The sequence below is a fragment of the Astatotilapia calliptera genome, chromosome 17 (genome assembly GCF_900246225.1).
Source record: "Astatotilapia calliptera chromosome 17, fAstCal1.2, whole genome shotgun sequence".
Lineage (NCBI taxonomy): Eukaryota > Metazoa > Chordata > Actinopteri > Cichliformes > Cichlidae > Astatotilapia > Astatotilapia calliptera.
The window spans coordinates 11,867,878-11,887,593 of NC_039318.1; the positions used below are offsets into that span (position 1 = coordinate 11,867,878).

Sequence of the window (19,716 nt, forward strand, 5' to 3'; positions counted from 1 at the left end):
AGGGGTACAGATGTGGAGGAATGCAGTGCATTTATGGTGGATGTGCGAGTGTGCATTTGACTGTGCACATGTAGTGTCATAAAATAAATATATTGTTAGTGCTTATTGTTACTTGTTTTTAATATAGTCTAAAAGGGCCATCTCTGAGTAGAGTCTGAGCCAAGAGTACTGACAGGAAACTGCATGCTTTTGCAGAGCACAGGAGCTGCAGGCAGAAAGTGAAACTAAGTAGAGTGTTTGATCGAAACTTAAAGTGTGCGTGACGTGTAGAGGAAGTATATAAATAATCAGACTGGCGGCTCCTTTTTCAGACAGTTGTTGTCTCTCTGCTCAGTCTCCATATTCCGGAATATGTAAAATTAAAGATCATTTTTTGAGTTAGACCACTTTGAGCCGTGTCTTTCTTTGCCGTTAAACAGTACAAAGAACTGGATTTAATAGTAGCTTTAAGCACATGTGGTTGCATAACTGTTTGCTTCCATGATATACTGATTTGCACTGAGGGCGAATGTGATAGAATAGATTTATTTGTTCATTTTAAATCTAACGGTGTGTGCACTTCTGAAGAAACTGCAATATCTTTGTGCAACTTTCTTGTTTCATCACTTTTATTTTACATTGCTGTGGAACATGTAACTATTCTGAACTCATCTCAAATTGAGCTGTTGACAGCAATGCACAGCAATTTCACGTTTCTCTCCTGTGTCTGTTCCAGGGTCCCCCTGGTCCACATGGAAAACCAGGACAGCCTGGACCACCTGGACCCAAGGTGAGCAGTATTCTCCAATAGGAGAAGGAGTGGGATGTATAAACAGCACTCTGTAAGAGTACCACACAGAGTTCTGGCTAGTACACTCTCTATGGGTGTGGAGAACGTCTCCTCACAGCCACAAGGGGCACCACTGAACCCAACACACAGGCCAGGGATGTTGTTCAGTTATACTCTGCTTTCACACGCTTTCATTAAAAAGATCTAGCCATATGCTTTTAGTCACCTTGTTTTGTAAAGAAGTGGAAAACCCATGTCTAAGTGCTGGTTTGTTTGAAAAGGACTCGTCACATTAGTGGGTTTTGATAACCATGTCGTCACTGCTCTCGTAGTTGGGGTGCTCAATCCATTGGCTGTGGCTGTGGATAAGGAAATAATGTGTGGTGTAAATTAATCGGAAGCTTAGTGATCGGATTTTGCTGTTTTAGCCGACTTTTCAAAATGTACTTTAGGAAACTACTGAAACGAGGAATTGGCTTTAATGCACCATCAGTGCATGTGGGTTATTGTATAAAATACATTGAGAAGACAGTTGTACCAAAAAACTGTATAAATACACTCAACCTGCCATTTTTTATTTTTATTTTTTTTAAATTCTTATTGGCAGTAGATCTAATCATGCTATTCATCAGTGCGGCGTCCTGATTTCATGCTGTCTTCTCCTGACAAGGCCACACACAGCGTTTCTTGACATAATGGCTAGTTCAGTTAGAGGCATGTCAAGAGTTTGTTTTTAAAGGATAGTTGTACACAGTTGTTAGAGTCTGCGCTTTGCGTCCTTGAACATTAAATCAATCAAGAACATCAGCAGTGATGTCACTAAGTGGCTTAGTTATCTGAGAAATCCTGCAAACTCATGGAAATTTACTCTTCTGTAGTTAAAGTTTTTACTATATAGCAAATGGCATCAATTATAGCGACTGACATGCTGTTCCCTGAAGAGAAGAGAGTGTGTGCAAGAGGAATTAAACACAGCCAGATGTAGGCAAGCATGATAATAGCAGGCCTGTATATTGACACCGTGCACCAGGAGGAGACAAAGGCGGTTGTTTGTTTAAATGATACCCTTAACTTAGATCGTTATTACCTTGGGTTTAACCACAGGGCATAATTGTGCCAGTCCTGGCTCATTAACCATAGCACTGATTTCATATAAAAAGGGGGAAGAAATCCAACAGAAAGCGTCACTGCTAAGCTTTTTCCCCAGCTTAGGACCAGAAACATCGGTAAGGCTGAGCGAGAATGTGGGCAGCGCCATGCACATGTTTGTGGTGGCTGTATTCCTTACTGTCTACCCACAGAGTGGCTGCCAAGACCAAGCAATCAATCAACAAACACTCCCGCTACAGGAGTCAAGCGAAGCACGAGTGGTTGTCCTACCCGTCCCTCTTCATTGCTGATTGCCAAACTTTCCGACAAGCGAATGCCTCTTCACTTTGTTAGTACACGGAGAGAAGAATTCTATTTATGAGACTACCAAATGTTGTTTTTCTTCCTTGATTGTTGAAACAGCACAGAGAGGTGGATTTATTCTGTATCACCTCTGACCTTGCTGAGACGCTGAGATTTGGCTAAATTCCACTGATCAGCTATTATGCAACAGCAGGCCACCTGCCGGCTTTCTGTTCTATCAGCGTTTACTCCCACACTCATGTGGAAAAATAAAAGAGTATCTAATACCATAGTGACCGGTCAGTGAGTCATTCTCAGCCCTGAAACCCTTTGCGGAGGCAGGGAAGCGACTGAGAACCTCTTTGTCTCAGTTTTGGAAAACATCTCTTGTTGAAATGTGTTTTGTTTCTAGGACACTGGGAATATGGTTACTGACTCTGAGCCAATCTTACATTTTTGAAGCCTAATCTGAAATGTTATAAAGATAAGCCCTTAACCTGAAAGAGCCTGTCAGGCTGTCGACTTTATGCTCAGCCGACTGTTTTTTAAACAGGAAGGAACTGGTTTTATGATATGGCAGGATTTCTCTTCTCTCACTCGCTTAGCCTTTGTATGCCTCATTGGGTGTCAGTCAAAACTATGGAAATATGATGCTTAAAAACACAGGCAGGTAATCTTTATTTGCAGTGAGTGTAGACGGATAAGAAAAATGTAAAAAATGGGATTTACCAAAACGCTTAAATCAGGGGTAGGCAGCTCCAGGCCTCGAGTGCCGCTGTCCTGCAGGTTTTAGATCGCACCCTGGGTTAACACACCTGAATCAAATGATTAGTTCATTACCAGGCCTCTGGAGAACTTCAGAAATGCTGAGGAGTCATTTAGCCCTTTAAATAAGCTGTGATGGATCATGGACACATCTAAAACCTGCAGGACACCGGCACTCGAGGCCTGGAGTTGCCTACCCCTGGTTTAAATGATCTTCTTTTCCTTCTGAACCAAGTTGTGATGAGTGGCACAACCATCATTTATGTGGCACTCATCAGTCTATTATTAGCAAACAATGAATACCAGTCACATTTAAACAGGTTACTTATGCAAAGAGAAGGCTAAAATAAAGATATCATGCGTACAGAAGGGAATTCACAAACTGATTTAGAAAAGGCAGGTACTTATGCAGTTGTGGTAAAAAGTTTACATAAAACGATCGTGGGAATGAATGTTGTGGTGATTTGGGGCTTTTAGTGTTTGTTTGTTATTTTTTTTAACCGTTCTTTGTCCAGGGTGGAATGACTACAAAATCTTGAAAGTCTGGAAAAAGAAATTGCTGCTAAAGTTTGAATTTATTTTGGATTTCCTGTAAAAAGTATTTAGAGGCACCCCCATTATTATTGGATTAAATGTGCCTTAGCAAGTTGCAGATCAACCAGATGCTTTTTGTAGCCATTAAGAAGCTCGTGGCATAATCCTGGCTGGATATTTGACCATGTTTCTTGGCTCGGTAGAGTTTGTTTACAGTAGTTGGTTTTGTGGCACAGACTTGCTTTTAAGCACAGTCTACAAATGTTTAATAAGGCTGAGACCAGGGCTGTAGGAAGGCCGTTCAACTGTGGACAAATCGCTCAAAGTTTGTGTCATTTGACCCTAAAACATTTCTCTGGAAGATATCTAGCTTCTCCATGTGGGCAGCAGCAAGTTTCAGTCACGCTTGAAGATGTCAGTCGCCTTTCAGTCTATTGTGATGTAAATCTCACTTCACTGTGGACAGTGACACTGGTGTTCCAAGAGTTTCCAGTTCATGGCAGGGCTTGGGCTACCCTGGGAAGTTTTACTTGTGTACAATTGTTTGATCTTAAAATCTGCAGTTTTATAGAGATATCGCCAATTAGTTTCTGGAATGGCCTTCCTGACACCGATTTCTGGTTGTTTATGTTTGTAGGTTTCCAGTCATTGGAATAATCACACAATCTAATCAAACAGGTTCAATACAGTCAGTTTTCTTTACATTTAGTTCCTCCTCTTACTCTCCGGTATAGTTCAGTTGTAGAAACATTCCTCAATGTGATCTATGACATAAAAATAAATAATGCAAAGAATGGAAAATTGTGACGTTAGAATGAAGCAACATTCCCTTTGTATAGTTGAAAGCATTTTGGTGCCTGTCTGTTCACCTCTACATTTCAGTACATTTGTCTCTAAAAAAGAGGGTCTGTCATGCGTGTTCAGCTCATCATGCATGTAAAACACATTTATTAAACTGTCACAAAATATATTTGACTCACTCGTTTTCTTAGTATCCAAACCCAAATATTTTTCACAGTGTGCAAACTGTTGTGCTGTATTGCTGTTCCCCCTGCTTTGCAGGAACGGCTAACTATTCCTCACCAGGACACTTTAGTGTTGACAACAGCAAGTTGGAATGTCAGATTAAGTATTGGCGCTAAAATTATGTGACAGTCTACTGGCATTGCATCTTTAAGGCTGTCTGCTGTCTGGAGAATATTACTTTTAGTTGAATCACAACAGAAAAGATGTTCTGACCTAAATCTATTTCATACTGGGGAGGAAAGGCATGAGACCTCTGGCTGTTAAAGAGCAATATTGCTGTTCTGGAAATCCCTGCTTTGCTCCAGCTGCTTGTTTGGAGTCAAATGTTTCTTTCACTTTAATAACCAACTAACTAAGTAAAACAGACTAAGAGCTACAGTATGTTTCGTCTTCATTAAACCCATCAAAGACTCACAGGTGATGCTTGTCTATTACACAGATATGTGTGTAAGTTTTTGAAAATTGCCTCTTTACACTGCTACAGCAGATTATAAATAAAACAATCAAGATGTCAAATTACTTATGAACCCCGGCTGAAGGTTAAAGCCTCTGACTGTCATCCTACACCAGATGGCTTTGAATTTGGTATGCTTTGCTTTTTCATACCATACAAAATGCTGCATGCAGACCAATGAAAAAAGGCGGTAATCAGCTCCTTCCTTCCTTCCTTCCTTCAGCTGATTTTCAGTTTTTAGGATCTAAAATTACTTCTAAATTTCCCAGAATGTATCTAATGAGTCATTCTTTGTTATAAGTCTTTGCAGATGTCTTTTATGTGAGATGAGCATCAAATTCGGCATCAGACTCACTCCTTTACCCCCAATATTGTTTTTCTGGTTGCCACCACCTAGCCTTTTGCTGACAGCTATCTTAAGGGTTCACATACCTTTTTATACACATACAGTGTAAATCAGGTAATCAAGCACTGTAGCCTGCATGTTATGCATGCTTTTTTTCTGCATACTTATTTTTGGACCTCTCAAAATCAGAATCTTTATGTATACTATTTTTGAGGTGTGGCAATATCTGGATGTGCGTGTCAGCAATAGATTATAAATGCACTGAGTGCCTGACATTATGACCTTGTGACCCTGTTTCTGTTCTAGGGTTCAAAGGGAGACCCTGGGCTGTCTCCAGGTCAGGCTCCACCAGGAGAGAAGGTGAGGAATCTGCCACTGGTCTCTGTGTCCGGCTCTCTGTCCCTCTGCTCTTTGCTATGTTTGTCTCATGACCTCACGAGTCGTCACCCCCACCATTTCACTTACTGGCAGCTTTTGGTTTATGATGTGGGATTCTTTTTTTTTCTTTTTTTTTTCTTTTCAATGTTGTGAAATGATCCCAAAATGTTGACACAGTTCATACAGTAGAGTGAGTATTAAAGATTATTCAGCAAGCCCGTGACAAGTCACAAAATACTAAACAGTTTTCATTCATGATGATGAAAAACAGATTTTTCATTTAATTTTACGAGGCGTTTTCAGCATAAATTCATTTTCAAATACTGCAACAATGACTTTGAGGGTATGGTTTTCTTTATCCCAATGAATTCATTCTACATTGACTTTAAAGCCTTTTTTATGCATTTCTGAGTCATTTTATTGTCACTGATTTGTCTGACATCATCCCGGCTGGCCTTTGCTTAGTCTATCATCTCTTCTGTCTCATTTTCTTCTTCAAACATGATTACAGTAATGATATTCCTGAGAAGCACTGCTACATTTTTTTGAAGTGATTAATATCCAAACATATCCGTCTTCCCTCAAGTTTAAGGAGCTTCGCATAGCAAAGTATCATAGCTCTCTTTAAATCCTCGCTGGGGTAAACAGATTAATGTGAAGTTTCAGTAGGGTTCGTCCAGTATTACTTACAAGTTCATTCGTAGTGCAGTGCTGTTATCACTCTTGTACCTCCATGAGACTTAAAGATGTGTGCAGCTGCGAGTGTTGTTTCACACTGTTCAAAATTGAGCCAACAAAAGAAAGGAATGCTGGGAGTTATTTAAAACACTGAGGAAACATTTTGGAAATAGCAAGGAAATCTTTTTGTTGCCCAGATGCAAATTTAGGGTTAGCAGAACTGGGGTAGATCCATCTATGGGCATCTTGACAGTTTGGTGAACATGAAAGTGAAGAAATGTTGCAACAGGCTAGTCCATTTTGCAGAAACCTCATTGCATCAATTCATAATGATACTCATTAGTCTGTATGGCCTTGGATGCTGGTATTCATGCTCCTAATGACATGATGGATAGTTTCCTGGGGATCTCCTCCCTGATCTGCATCAGGGCATCACTGAGTTCCCGACAGTCTGAGGTGGAACATGGCGGCTTTGGATGGACTAAAACATAATGTCCCAGAGATGTTGTGTTGGATGTAGGTTAGATGAGGCCAGGAACTGTCTGCATGCTCTCACTAGATGAGACCAGGAGGAAACCATGGGACGTCTCCATGCTAGCACAAGGCTAACACAGAGACACAGACAATCATTCACACTCACATTCACACCTACGGTCAGTGTAGGATTGCCTGTTAACATAACCCATGCATGTCTTTGGACCATGAGAAAAAACTGAAGCACCTGAAGAGAAGAAAACATTCAAATTACGCACAGAAAGGTCACTGCACTACCATGCACTGCGATTATAAAAAATCGGGGTGTTTTAATGAGAAAAAATGCTGGTTAAAATCTGTTAGCCAAGTTAATTTCTCATATGCACGCTCAACTTACCTTTATTTAGTTCTTTTTGGGTTTTTAAAATCAAAATAAGAATATTTTGATCTCTATATCATTAAATCTGAATTTTCACTGTGTGGGCTTTTCTTGTAAAAGTGATGGCGAATTAATAAACAGATGTTTCAGTCCTTACTAATAATGTTTAGCAAGAAACAACTCAGCTGTCCAAATGATGAATCACAGTGTAATTCCCTTGTTTACTTTGCGCTGCTACCTCTTTTTGTGTATGTGTAAGTCAAGTGTGCAGTATCGTAACTGAACTCAAGCAAGTGTAAGCTGAGTCTTCTCTGAGTGAGCACAGGATTAAACCAAAAATGCTGCTCCCCTCTAAGATGGCCAAGCTCTTGACAACAGGACTCAGTCACATCCATGACAGCGACATAAATAACAGATTTAACAAGTGGCAGCTGAGGTAGCACACAGCGGGATTAGCCGGCCACAGCCACAACAGGATGGACGCGAACAGGCAACATAAGATCCTTTTTATGAGCCAGAACTCTATTCTGAGATGTGAGGAGAGCGATCATGTTCACGTTGGTGTTAACTGATGCCTAATTTTATATCTAACTGGTCAATCACTGCCTATTTTGCTTGCTCTGGCCGCCCACATTTCTCATTTTAACCAGAAAAGCTATTTCCTTTTTCTAATATTGCATCACTTTCATGAAATATTCATTGGTGTAATGCTTTTATGAAGCTTTAGTATTGAGTTAAACAATATTTCATTTATGGCATTTAATAATGACTGTGCATGTGTTGTACTGCTTTCTTTTTCCTTTGTTTTATTAGGGTGACAGAGGATCTCCAGGTCGTCCTGGACCCAATGGATTTCCAGGCTTACTGGTAACATTTATTCTATAAAACTGCTTGTGAGATGAGAGCATAAAAGACTTTCAATCTGTGAAAAAGTACATGTTTATGTACTGTATAATGTCATTTTGTTGTTTTATAATTCTTTAAAAAAAAATCACTGGGAGCACAACTTTTATCTTACTTTTACCATTTACTGTTTCCTTTCAATCCTTTGTATTGAGGTGAATCAGTGTGGCCCATGTCATCGCTGCTTGCCACAGTTCTCCGTCTACAGTCTGTGTTTCTTTATTTTTTCATTATAAACTAACAGAAAGAAATATATGAGTCCATCTTTTCTTGCTCATTTTCCCCTCCTATATCTTTACTTTACCGTGTGAGGTCGATCCTGTTTCTTCCTCTCTGTCTCAATCAGAGCTTGAAGCTGACTGTTAGGACGTAGTGCTGCTTTGCTCAAAGCTAAACCTGGCTTTTAAGGTTTAAGGTCAGAGGTGATCTGAAAGAGGAAAACGACCTTTCCCTGGACCGTGGGATCAATAGCATAGTCAATATTCCATTCCATTTCAATTCAATTCAGTTGTATTTATATAGCGCCAAATCACAGCAACAGTCGCCTCAATGTGCTTTATATTGTAAGTTAGACCCTACAATAATACATTCAGAGAAAAAACCCAACAATGATATGACCCCCTATGAGCAAGCACTTTGGCGACAGTGGGAAGGAAAAACTCCCTTTTAACAGGAAGAAACCTCCAGCAGAACCAGGCTCAGGGAGGGGCGGGGCCATCTGCTGCGACCGGTTGGGGTGAGAGAAGGAAGACATGATAAAAGACAAGCTGTGGAAGAGAGACAGAGATTAATAACAAGTATGATTCAATACAGAGAGGTCTGTTAACACATGTTGAGTGAGAAAGATGACAGAAAAGAAAATGCTCAGTGCATCATGGGAATCCCCCAGCAGTCTACACCTATTGCAGCATAACTAAGGGAGGATTCAAGGTCACCTGATCCAGCCCTAACTATATACTTTACCAAAAAGGAAAGTTTGAAGCCTAATCTTAAAAGTAGAGATAGTGTCTGTCTGCCGAATCCAAACTGGAAGCTGGATTCTAGGAACAACAAGTAAGCCTGCAGTGCGAGAGCGAAGTGTTCTAATGGGGTGATATGGTACTGCCTTGGGTACCAGACATCCACTGTCATGCCATGCTTTAAAACAGAGAATTTCATAGATGCAGTGACGGGTAAAATGAAAAGCATTGATACGTAATTATCAACTGACAGACTTAAATTCTTTTTAGGCTTTATAGTTTTACTCAAAGCCACACATCGCTGCTGTTGTGTTTGAGTTTTTCTTGGCATGACCCCATGAACTCAATAGATTTATTCTGTTATAGTAGGTGGTCCTGCTCCTCACATGGCTGTATCTACAGGTAGCTTCTTGATGAAATTCTGAATCTGGTTTCCACATAGTTGGCCTTAACCTTGAATCCCAAGAGGCCACATCAGTGTTTGCAGTAGCTAAACTTAATACATCCAGCACACCCCCTGCGGCCCATCAGGTATTTTAAGAGGAAATGACTGGCCTACGCTCTTTAGCCCTGCATGGAACTTTTATTGGGCGTGAAGGTCATATGTCACAACCTCGGAAGTACATGACAGAGACATTGATACTGTTCAAGAAGCCCTCTTTCTTCCCCGAAAAAGACACTGACCTGGCCCTGACCTTGTGTTTTGTCGCTGTAAACATCTGTTGTTGATAATCACGTCAAAAGCAAAAATAAAGCGCTTAAGAGGAGAATAGCTCTGATTTACTCAACAATAAATCCTGTTTAGCTTACAAAGAAAACGTGCTTACTTAACTAAATGTGGGATTTTGCTGTAGCCCAGGGCTGGCTTTGGACCAGAGTCACTAAGCTGTTTCCACTTTAATCACTTTCTGCAGAATGAACATTTTTTTTGTGTTTTAATTGAATCACTTTGTTTTAAAACCACACAGAACTCAGAAATGTGCTGTGGATGTTTTTATAAACTGTCCTGATGTAAAATGGGACACCGACTTGTTAAAACTAGATGGCACAAACTGAAAGAAAACTTTAGAGCAAATTTCTCAAACAGAGATGTCACATGTAATAGATTTGTTATATATTGTTTCATCACATGTCCTTTGGCCAGTCCCAAAAAGTGTGCCTGCCCACAGACTTTCCCACAGAAACATGAAGCTCAAACCATTATTTTCACTGATACAAAACTGCATAATTTCTCATGTTTACACAGGACATGCAGGACGTGCATAAGGTTACCGACCCAAGTTGAAAGCATTATCTATGACTTGGGAAATTTTAAAGTAGTAACACAAAAACTGCCCACAGGAAATCCATCCCACTGTTTTTTTCTTTACTTCATTAAAGTGATTAACTACCCTTCTTTTTTCTAGTTTTACTGTTGGCTCTTCTTGTTTAGTGCACTGCTTGGGGTCTGTCCAGTGGGGTGGTTGGTTAAACTCTTTGAACCTGACACATAGATTCATGGTTTCCAAGTAGTTGAATCCTACTGAAGCTGGTAATCCCCTGACTTCATCCGCATGCTTTGTTTCAACACTCAACATGATATTTTGATTAGACTGACTGCTCTCTAATAGTTCACATTCGGCGTACATATTCTTAATTTAGCATTTAGTTTTTATGCCTTTTAATGCTGCTAGCAGGGCAGCTTAATTACTCTTAGTTACCAATTTTTCAGTTGAAATTTACTAAAAGTACTTGTTTCATTTTACTTTTTAAGGGTCCTAAAGGTTATCTGGGTCCACCTGGACCACCAGGAGAACAAGTAAGTAGTTATTTGTGTTCATGGTTTGTGTTACAGCCCAACAAAACTAAAATTGTTAAATTCAAGGTAGCTGGATTCCGGCTAGTACTTTGTCACAAAAATACAAATAGGAACTGGGTTGGTACACACATGCAAATGAACGAATGCAAAGATGAGTGTGTGACAAGCCAGTTATGGTAGTCCTTCAGCTGTCCCTTATAGTAGCTGGTTCTTTTTATGGCTCTTTTTATCCCTCTTAAAACTCTTCACTTTCTCAAACAACGACAATAACAAGAATGAGTCACATAACAGTGAACAATGAGCTGAAGTAAAAGCCAGAGTGAGATAGTGAGGGATGGGGTGTATTGGAGGGGTGCTGAAAGGTGCAGTTAGTAGACAGAGCTGTTGGGAATGAACAGTGCTTGTTTTATTCCTTAGCTGGCACTGCTACTAGAAGTCTGCGTTTCTCCCCTTTCACGTTATCCGTCCGCTAATCTCCCTATTCACCGTTCATTCTCTCTCTCTCCCTTTTCCTCTCTCGTCACTTTAGGGCATACCAGGACTTCCTGGGGAAGCTGGAGCTGCAGGTTACCCTGGCAGGCAGGTGCAGTGAAAAACACACAAAAATTGTTTCTCCATCAATCCTTGCAGATTCCTTTATTGCTCTATCGAGAACTTTACTAAGAGAACACAGCCACAATAATGTACACTAATTTCTGCTGACCTATGCACATCAGATGCTTTGTAGTCAACAAAGTCTCCCTGTTTTTCTTTGTAGGGCTCAGCCGGGCCACAAGGTAGCCCTGGCCCTAAAGGTGTTCGTGTAAGTATAAGGTGTTTTCTGCTATTTTTTTTCCTTTAGTATTACTACATTGAACTCTTTCATTTCCTGAAAGGATTAGGACCAGAGTTTCAGGCTGGCTCCACAGTGACTGAAATGCCCCAAAATAGGAGAACAGAAGAAAGACAGTAGGTAGAAGAGGAACAGATGAAATCAGAAGGGGCCAAATGAGCTAGCTAGAGAATGGACTTAAGAGGAGCGTTGCGGTCCCAGGAAACAGGATAGCTAGGATCACAGTGTCGGACCGAAGCTGGCAGGGTGAGAAGGAGCCACAGAGGCAGACAATGTGCTGAAAAGAAAGATGTTTGAGCAATGAGAGAGGGTGGAAAGGGATGCAAAAAAAAAAAAAAAAGGATGACTCGGAAATACTGATTAGGTTGTATGCTAACTGACATACAAACCTGAATGCAGCCAGTCTGAATTGTAGTACAAATACTGAGCAGCTTTAGGGTTTTTTGCTTGTATTTTGACAGTTTGGTTGCAAAAATGAGGCTAAAACCAACTTTTTAATTTCTTATGGCTCCAACAGATTTGTTTTTGGTGTATGTTAGCTTGTAATGCAGGACCAATTATGATATGAGAAAACACTGTTCATGATTTAAAATCAGATTAAAGATCCTATTTGGGTTTTTTTTTTTTTTTTTTTGTTATTGGTACAAAAATTTAATCGATCATTGGTCTCAGATACTGATCCTGTTTGCATTTTTACTCACTGGAAAACTCCTTGAAATTACCTGTAACACTGATGAGGAATCTGTGCTCAGACTGTTCCTGAGCTACATTTACCTTGAACAAAGAAGAGTTTGGCCAGTGAAACCAGCTATTTCTCCCATGTTTCCCACAGGATGCATCAGGGCCACACATGTCTTTTAAAATCCAGAATTAAATTTTAAAAGGATAAAAAAAATCCTCTGACTGTGTCATCTATTTTTACCCCAATTAGGCACTTTCATGTGGTGGCTCTGTACTCCAGACAAAGATGTTCAAGCTGCGACCGTCCTGATTGTTATGAACTGATTTCAGTGGCAAATCGTTTTTCCTGTGCTGCCATCAGCACAAAATAAGTTATTCATGTTAGCCAAGATGAGCGGACATGACCCACATCTGATGCAGAGTGCAAAAAGTCAGATGCAGGAAAAGGAAATCTAGTCAGTTTCCAAAATAAAAGACTATGCGCAGCTCTGTTGCTGAAATATTATTAGTGCATTTGAAGGCATTCAAGAACAGTGCACCAGACAAGCTACTATTCTTCTGCTGTCGTTATTTCATAATGACAAGTTAATGTAAGCATTGTGCTGTGTTAATGCAGCACAGAATTTTTACTTTGTTGTGATGTTTTTCTCATTTTCAGGGTTTCATTGGGCCTCCGGGCGATGCTGGCCCACCCGGGCTGGAAGGGGAGAAAGTGAGTGATGTTTGTTCATTTCCAGTGTGCAATTTGTCAAAGTCTCTATAAACATGACACATTTCCCATCACAATTTTTTTATTTACCTCTAATAAATCTGTGAATATCTTATCTTTCACCTCCATTTATTTTCTGTTTATTCAAACTTTTCCCCCCATCATTAGGCTACAGAAAAAATATTTTCCATTTAGGCAGTCAGTAATTACTGAACACATTGCTTCATTCTTGAGAGGTCAAAATCTAAGAAATCCCGGTGTTTGTAGTTTTGTTGTGGCTTTTTCACATCAGCTTGTTTTATGCCAAGAGAACTTTATTCAACGTGATGAAATGCATTGTTAAATCCTCACCTAAAGTAGGCTGTATTGAGAACCTGTGCGACTTTAATGGATAATTTAAGCATCTTATTTTATGGGCTTATTTTGTTTTACGGATTGCGGAGGAGATTAGAAGAGCTGTGGTTGCTTAGGCTCATATCCTCTCTAATTCTCTTTCCAGTCATTTCAATTTCAATCTTAAACTTGCGTGAGAAATCTAACTGCTTGTTTTTCTTTTCTAGGGCATACCTGGACCTGCTGGAAGACCTGGCCCCAAAGGAAGACATGTAATAATGAATCCATTTTGGTTTTTGCCATACTTAACAGTTCCCTAAATCTATACTTTTGCCCATCACGTTGATGGTAAAAACTGCTGCTATCCAGCTCATCAGGTATACAGTATGCCAGTATAAAGCAGTACTGCATATCCACACGGACCCCAGAAGCATCCAAAAGAGGCACATTTGTATCCTGCTGCTGTGAATGTGCTAAAGCAGCAGGAGGCGGGTTTGATAGGACATCGAGAGAAAAGAACAAAGAGGACTATTACACATGTATGCATACATACAATACAGTGTTCAAGATATAGCAAATTACTTGCATCTTGGCATATTGTCTGCAAGTTTGTTCCAGGGTGGCCTTGAATAAAGTTACACTCAGAGACAGATGGAATGTCTAGGTTGGGCCCGCACACTGTGAAAAGTTAATGTTTTAAAAACAAGCCTTCGCTTCTCTGTATTGAAGTTGCCAAGCAGGCAAAAAGCCCAGTGACTGTTTTATCAATTTTTTTTTTCTTGGAACAGTGATGTCTGGCTAATACGCCGGCTAATCTTGCCTCATTAAAAAATGTGCTTTTGCACATTATGTCCATGTGAAGTTAATCTTGAATAATTACTTTGGGAAATTGCACGTTAAATGCTACATGTAAAGTCAATTTTTAAAAAAAGTTTGCTATGCCACGCACAACAGAAAGCACAGAGCCGTTATGGAGAAAGCAGAAGAAAAAAACTACTCTTTTACCTCTGTGGAGGTGCTACTCTCTGCAGATTGAGGGTAAAGTTAAAAATGGTAGTCCTGACTTTCTTAAATTAATTGCGGATGTATTTGCCCCGTAGGGTGTCATGGGGGATGCTGGGGAGAGGGGGCCTCCTGGTCCAGATGGAAATGAGGTGAGAACTTGTGCCCGCTTTTTGTTCAGTATGTCCAATACTTACTTCAGTCTTCTGTCTTCATCCTTGAACTCTGACTTCTTCTGTTTGTGCTGTCTCATTAGAGGCAGCACAGGTGGACAGTGTCTCATAATACTCAGCTGTAAAATGTACAGTTATATGCGTATGAATCATCCTAGCTTTACTGAGAGTTTTTTAGGGTTTTTTATGATCAGATGACATAAATATGCTTTGTTACTCCTGTATTGTTTTGAGAGTGAGACAAACGTACTTATGATGTTCCTCCACAGGGCCCTGTTGGTGGGGCTGGCATAAGTGGCTTTCCTGGTCTAAGGGTGAGTCTGTATTTTTTTTTTTTTAGCAGCAACATGTTTTGTTTGATTTAGATTTGTGAGTCCGTTCTTAGACCTGTGACTCACAAGGCTCAGTTTTGTCAGTTTTATCTCAGGCCTATTGTGTCTTATTCCACTTGTCTTAGTGCTTAGATTGGGATTGGCTCATGAGCCTCACGACTGACAGTAGTTAGGAATTTTCACGTCGCAAGCTAATTCTTGGTTAGATTCCCTGTATCGTTTAATACGGGTTTTGTTTTCCTGATGGCAGTAGTGTCTTTTCTGTTGTTCTCTTCCATTGTACGTCAAGATATGTGGAGCTGAGGTGACCTGAATGCAAGGCACAAAAACAATGTAATGAAATAAGATAACATGGGGCGATCGTGGCTCAAGAGTTGGGAGTTCGTCTTGTAATCGGAAGGTTGCCGGTTCGAGCCCTGGCTTGGACAGTCTCGGTCGTTGTGTCCTTGGGCAAGACACTTCACCCGTTGCCTACTGGTGGTGGTCAGAGGGCCCGGTGGCGCCAGTGTCCGGCAGCCTCGCCTCAGTGCGCCCCAGGGTGGCTGTGGCTACAATGTAGCTGCCATCACCAGTGTGTGAATGTGTGTGTGAATGGGTGGATGACTGGATATGTAAAGCGCTTTGGGGTCCTTAGGGACTAGTAAGGTGCTATACAGGCCATTTACCATTTTACCATTTAGGCAGGTATAAAAAGTCCCAAAGTTTAAAAAGTAAATAAAGGACCTACAGAGAAATCGGAGATGCACATCAAGGAAAATGAACGGACGTCTTGAGGCAAGTTTACAAATACTCTCAGAAGTGCCCGGGGAAGACAGATGGGTGTGGACACAGGTGATGATATCTACCAATAGGTGACAACTAGACAAGGTAAGACAGGAAATAAAAGCAACACAAGGGAATAAAGGCTGACTTTCAAAGTAAAATAGGAAAAACATGTAAGCAAGAAGACTTCACCCTAACTAAATCAGAGGCAGAAGAGACTTAGGGAGGAATGAGCAGAAAACCACTGAGGGGAATAAAGGCACTCTGATAAACTCAAAACAGAGGCCGAAACCCAAGAAAACACCATTCAAAACTACAACAATACAGGCCCACTGTAATACAATGAAATCAGGAATAGGAACTCAATAATTTCAAACTAGGATTATTCACAGAACCAGGACTGAAGCTTTAAAGCTAGAGAAACCCAGAGAACCCAGAGACACTGTAAATCTACCTCAACTATGGAGGTCATCTGATTGGTTCATTTGATTTATTTGTTTGTCCGCTACCTCAAAGAGGTATTGACATATTTGCATACAAAGTGCACCAGAGGTGGGGCTTGGCCCAATTCAAAAGGTGATTAACTTCTGGAGATGATAAGGATCTGGATCCAGGAATCTTTGGAAGGATGTTTTACTTTTCTGAGCTCTTCTACATCCAGAAAGTTAATTCATGCCTGATGTGGAGGAAATTTTCAGCTTTGGTGTCTCGTCCTCCTCTTGTTGTGTTTAGTAGAGGCCAGGTGACTGTCAGTGGGTTTCTTTTTGTTTATGCATGTTCATGCTTTAACCACTGGTAAGGCCATAAGTAAGGGACTCGTATAAATAGGATGTGAATGTGATGAGATTCACAAGTCAACATGGGCTTACATGTTAAAGAGAGCCAGACATTGGAAACCTTAGTGAAAGCGAAACTTGCCACATGCAGACAGGGTGTAGAGAATAAAGAGAATATATAGCTGCCTGCTTTGTTTTGTTTTTTTTTTTTTTTTTAGTCTAATGTCAGGTTGAGTGTAGAGTACTGGAGCTGAGCTTGTTGTTTGCTGTTAAAGGGTAAAGTGAGTTACAATAAAGAGGTTAAAATACATTTAAATTAAGGAAAGACCATCAGAGGCCTAAAAGAGAACAAGCTTTTTTTCCATTACTGCAGAATGCAGTATCGTGTGTCTATAGTTACTTCCAGATGTTCACGTCAGCCACCCTGATCCAACTGTATACAGCACCTGTCCCGTGCTTTCAAGTGTCGTTTACACTGGTTTGTGTTCCTCGTATCTTTGAATTTATTGGGGATTTTTGAGGGGTCACTGAGTGGCGCTAGACACAGCTGGAGGAATGATTTCTCAGCATTCACCTCAGCTACTGGCTGTAAGTCACTGATCCTACTGAAACAGCCAGACAGGAAGTATGCACACACCATCTTCAAGTGTTTTGGTTAAAAAAAAACAAAAAAACCCAAACCTAATATCATGCAGAATTTTACATGTGCTATGCAAAAATAAATAGTTGCTTTTGATTATATCAGTTCTGCTAGCCATGGCACTTGCTGTGTTTAACTGATGACAGGTCTCATTCAGAAACTGCAGACCACTTGGTGTAAAAAGAAAAGGATGTGACACTGATTTACACACTTGTATGTGTGTGAATGGGCTTTCCTTTCCTTTCCTTCCCTGTGCCTATTTAAAATTAGCTCAAAAAGTAAGGAAATTTGTGTTTTGTTGATTATTCCTTTGTTGCCAACAATGCTTCTTGGCAAGATATAAGGGAAATAAACAGGCTTTTCAACAGTATTTAATAACAAAGAAATACCTTTTGAAGTTTGCACGAATTCCTACCAAAGAAAAACAGTAAATTACATTTCTGACCAAATGAAATCAAGGTGCCACCACGTTTTGTTCCTTCACAGTTGTATCTGACGAACTGCGCTTCACTGTGTTCAGTGATGTTCATCATAAGCTCCGATGTGAACGCTTTAACACTTTCAGGTTGTGTTGTCCGGAGCAATGTCAAACGCTACTACTCAAATGAAGTCAGTGATAAGATAGTTTTTTGCAATTTATATACTTTTACTCAAATGCAAAAAAGGAGAAGGTAACTGACTTATTAATAATTAAAGCTGATGCAGTTCTCAGACAAGTTATGGCCAGTAAGTACTTTTGAGTAATCATACTAGAGAGCCCAAATCCCCGCACCTCTTTAATCCAGCCTTTGATGTAATAAATCATATTCACTCAACTTTCCAGCTGGGTGATTTTGACGCTGTATGAATCTCGCAAAGAACTTTAATTTGACATCTAAAACTCATTTTCACGTCTCACTGTCAGTCACACCGTTGAGGCTCTCGTTGTGCTCACTCATTTATTTAAAAGCCTATTGCACGTGGTTAGAACCTTTACTCGAGTAATCGCAGAGAGAACATAAACAGCAAGTGTTCCTTCTGGTATGCACTTGATGTCTCTGCCAGTGTGTGACTCGGCAAAATGTGATGCAGCCCGACACTTTTTCATAGCCTGAAAGAAAAACAGTAGGGCGAGATGGAGACCAGAGTAGTTGTAATAATAACCTTGTTTTTTCTCTTTACAATTCTTCCACCATGTTTTTTGTTGTTGTTTTTATATACAGTGGGGCAAAAAAGTATTTAGTCAGCCACCGATTGTGCAAGTTCCCCCACCTAAAATGATGACAGAGGTCAGTAATTTGCACCAGAGGTACACTTCAACTGTGAGAGACAGAATGTGAAAAAAAAATCCATGAATCCACATGGTAGGATTTGTAAAGAATTTATTCGTAAATCAGGGTGGAAAATAAGTATTTGGTCAATAACAAAAATACAACTCAGTACTTTGTAACATAACCTTTGTTGGCAATAACAGAGGTCAAACGTTTACTATAGGTCTTCACCAGGTTTGCACACACAGTAGCTGGTATTTTGGCCCATTCCTCCATGCAGATCTTCTCGAGAGCAGTGATGTTTTGGGGCTGTCGCCGAGCAACACGGACTTTCAACTCCCGCCACAGATTTTCTATGGGGTTGAGGTCTGGAGACTGGCCAGGCCACTCCAGGACTTTCAAATGCTTCTTACGGAGCCACTCCTTTGTTGCCCGGGCGGTGTGTTTTGGATCATTGTCATGTTGGAAGACCCAGCCTCGTTTCATCTTCAAAGTTCTCACTGATGGAAGGAGGTTTTGGCTCAAAATCTCACGATACATGGCCCCATTCATTCTGTCCTTAACACGGATCAGTCGTCCTGTCCCCTTGGCAGAAAAACAGCCCCATAGCATGATGTTTCCACCCCCATGCTTCACAGTAGGTATGGTGTTCTTGGGATGCAACTCAGTATTCTTCTTCCTCCAAACACGACGAGTTGAGTTTATACCAAAAAGTTCTACTTTGGTTTCATCTGACCACATGACATTCTCCCAATCCTCTGCTGTATCATCCATGTGCTCTCTGGCAAACTTCAGACGGGCCTGGACATGCACTGGCTTCAGCAGCGGAACACGTCTGGCACTGCGGGATTTGATTCCCTGCCGTTGTAGTGTGTTACTGATGGTGACCTTTGTTACTTTGGTCCCAGCTCTCTGCAGGTCATTCACCAGGTCCCCCCGTGTGGTTCTGGGATCTTTGCTCACCGTTCTCATGATCATTGTGACCCCACGGGATGAGATCTTGCGTGGAGCCCCAGATCGAGGGAGATTATCAGTGGTCTTGTATGTCTTCCATTTTCTGATGATTGCTCCCACAGTTGGTTTTTTCACACCAAGCTGCTTGCCTATTGTAGATTCACTCTTCCCAGTCTGGTGCAGGTCTACAATACTTTTCCTGGTGTCCTTCGAAAGCTCTTTGGTCTTGGCCATGGCGGAGTTTGGAGTCTGACTGTTTGAGGCTGTGGACAGGTGTCTTTTATACAGATGATGAGTTCAAACAGGTGCCATTCATACAGGTAACGAGTGGGGGACAGACAAGCTTCTTACAGAAGACGTTACAGGTCTGTGAGAGCCAGAGATTTTCCTTGTTTGAGGTGACCAAATACTTATTTT

General features: G+C 40.7%; 1 protein-coding gene across 1 annotated transcript in view; it reads left to right on the forward strand.

The window, feature by feature from the left end:
• Window positions 1-19,716, forward strand: part of col24a1 (collagen type XXIV alpha 1 chain) — an 87,837-nt gene that overhangs the window by 22,339 nt on the left and 45,782 nt on the right. The window contains exons 5-14 of the mRNA XM_026146179.1: window positions 716-769; window positions 5,593-5,646; window positions 8,009-8,062; window positions 10,811-10,855; window positions 11,385-11,438; window positions 11,613-11,657; window positions 13,027-13,080; window positions 13,638-13,682; window positions 14,511-14,564; window positions 14,855-14,899. Coding sequence (XP_026001964.1) covers window positions 716-769; window positions 5,593-5,646; window positions 8,009-8,062; window positions 10,811-10,855; window positions 11,385-11,438; window positions 11,613-11,657; window positions 13,027-13,080; window positions 13,638-13,682; window positions 14,511-14,564; window positions 14,855-14,899 — 504 coding nt within the window. The remainder of the gene's footprint in view (window positions 1-715; window positions 770-5,592; window positions 5,647-8,008; window positions 8,063-10,810; window positions 10,856-11,384; window positions 11,439-11,612; window positions 11,658-13,026; window positions 13,081-13,637; window positions 13,683-14,510; window positions 14,565-14,854; window positions 14,900-19,716) is intronic.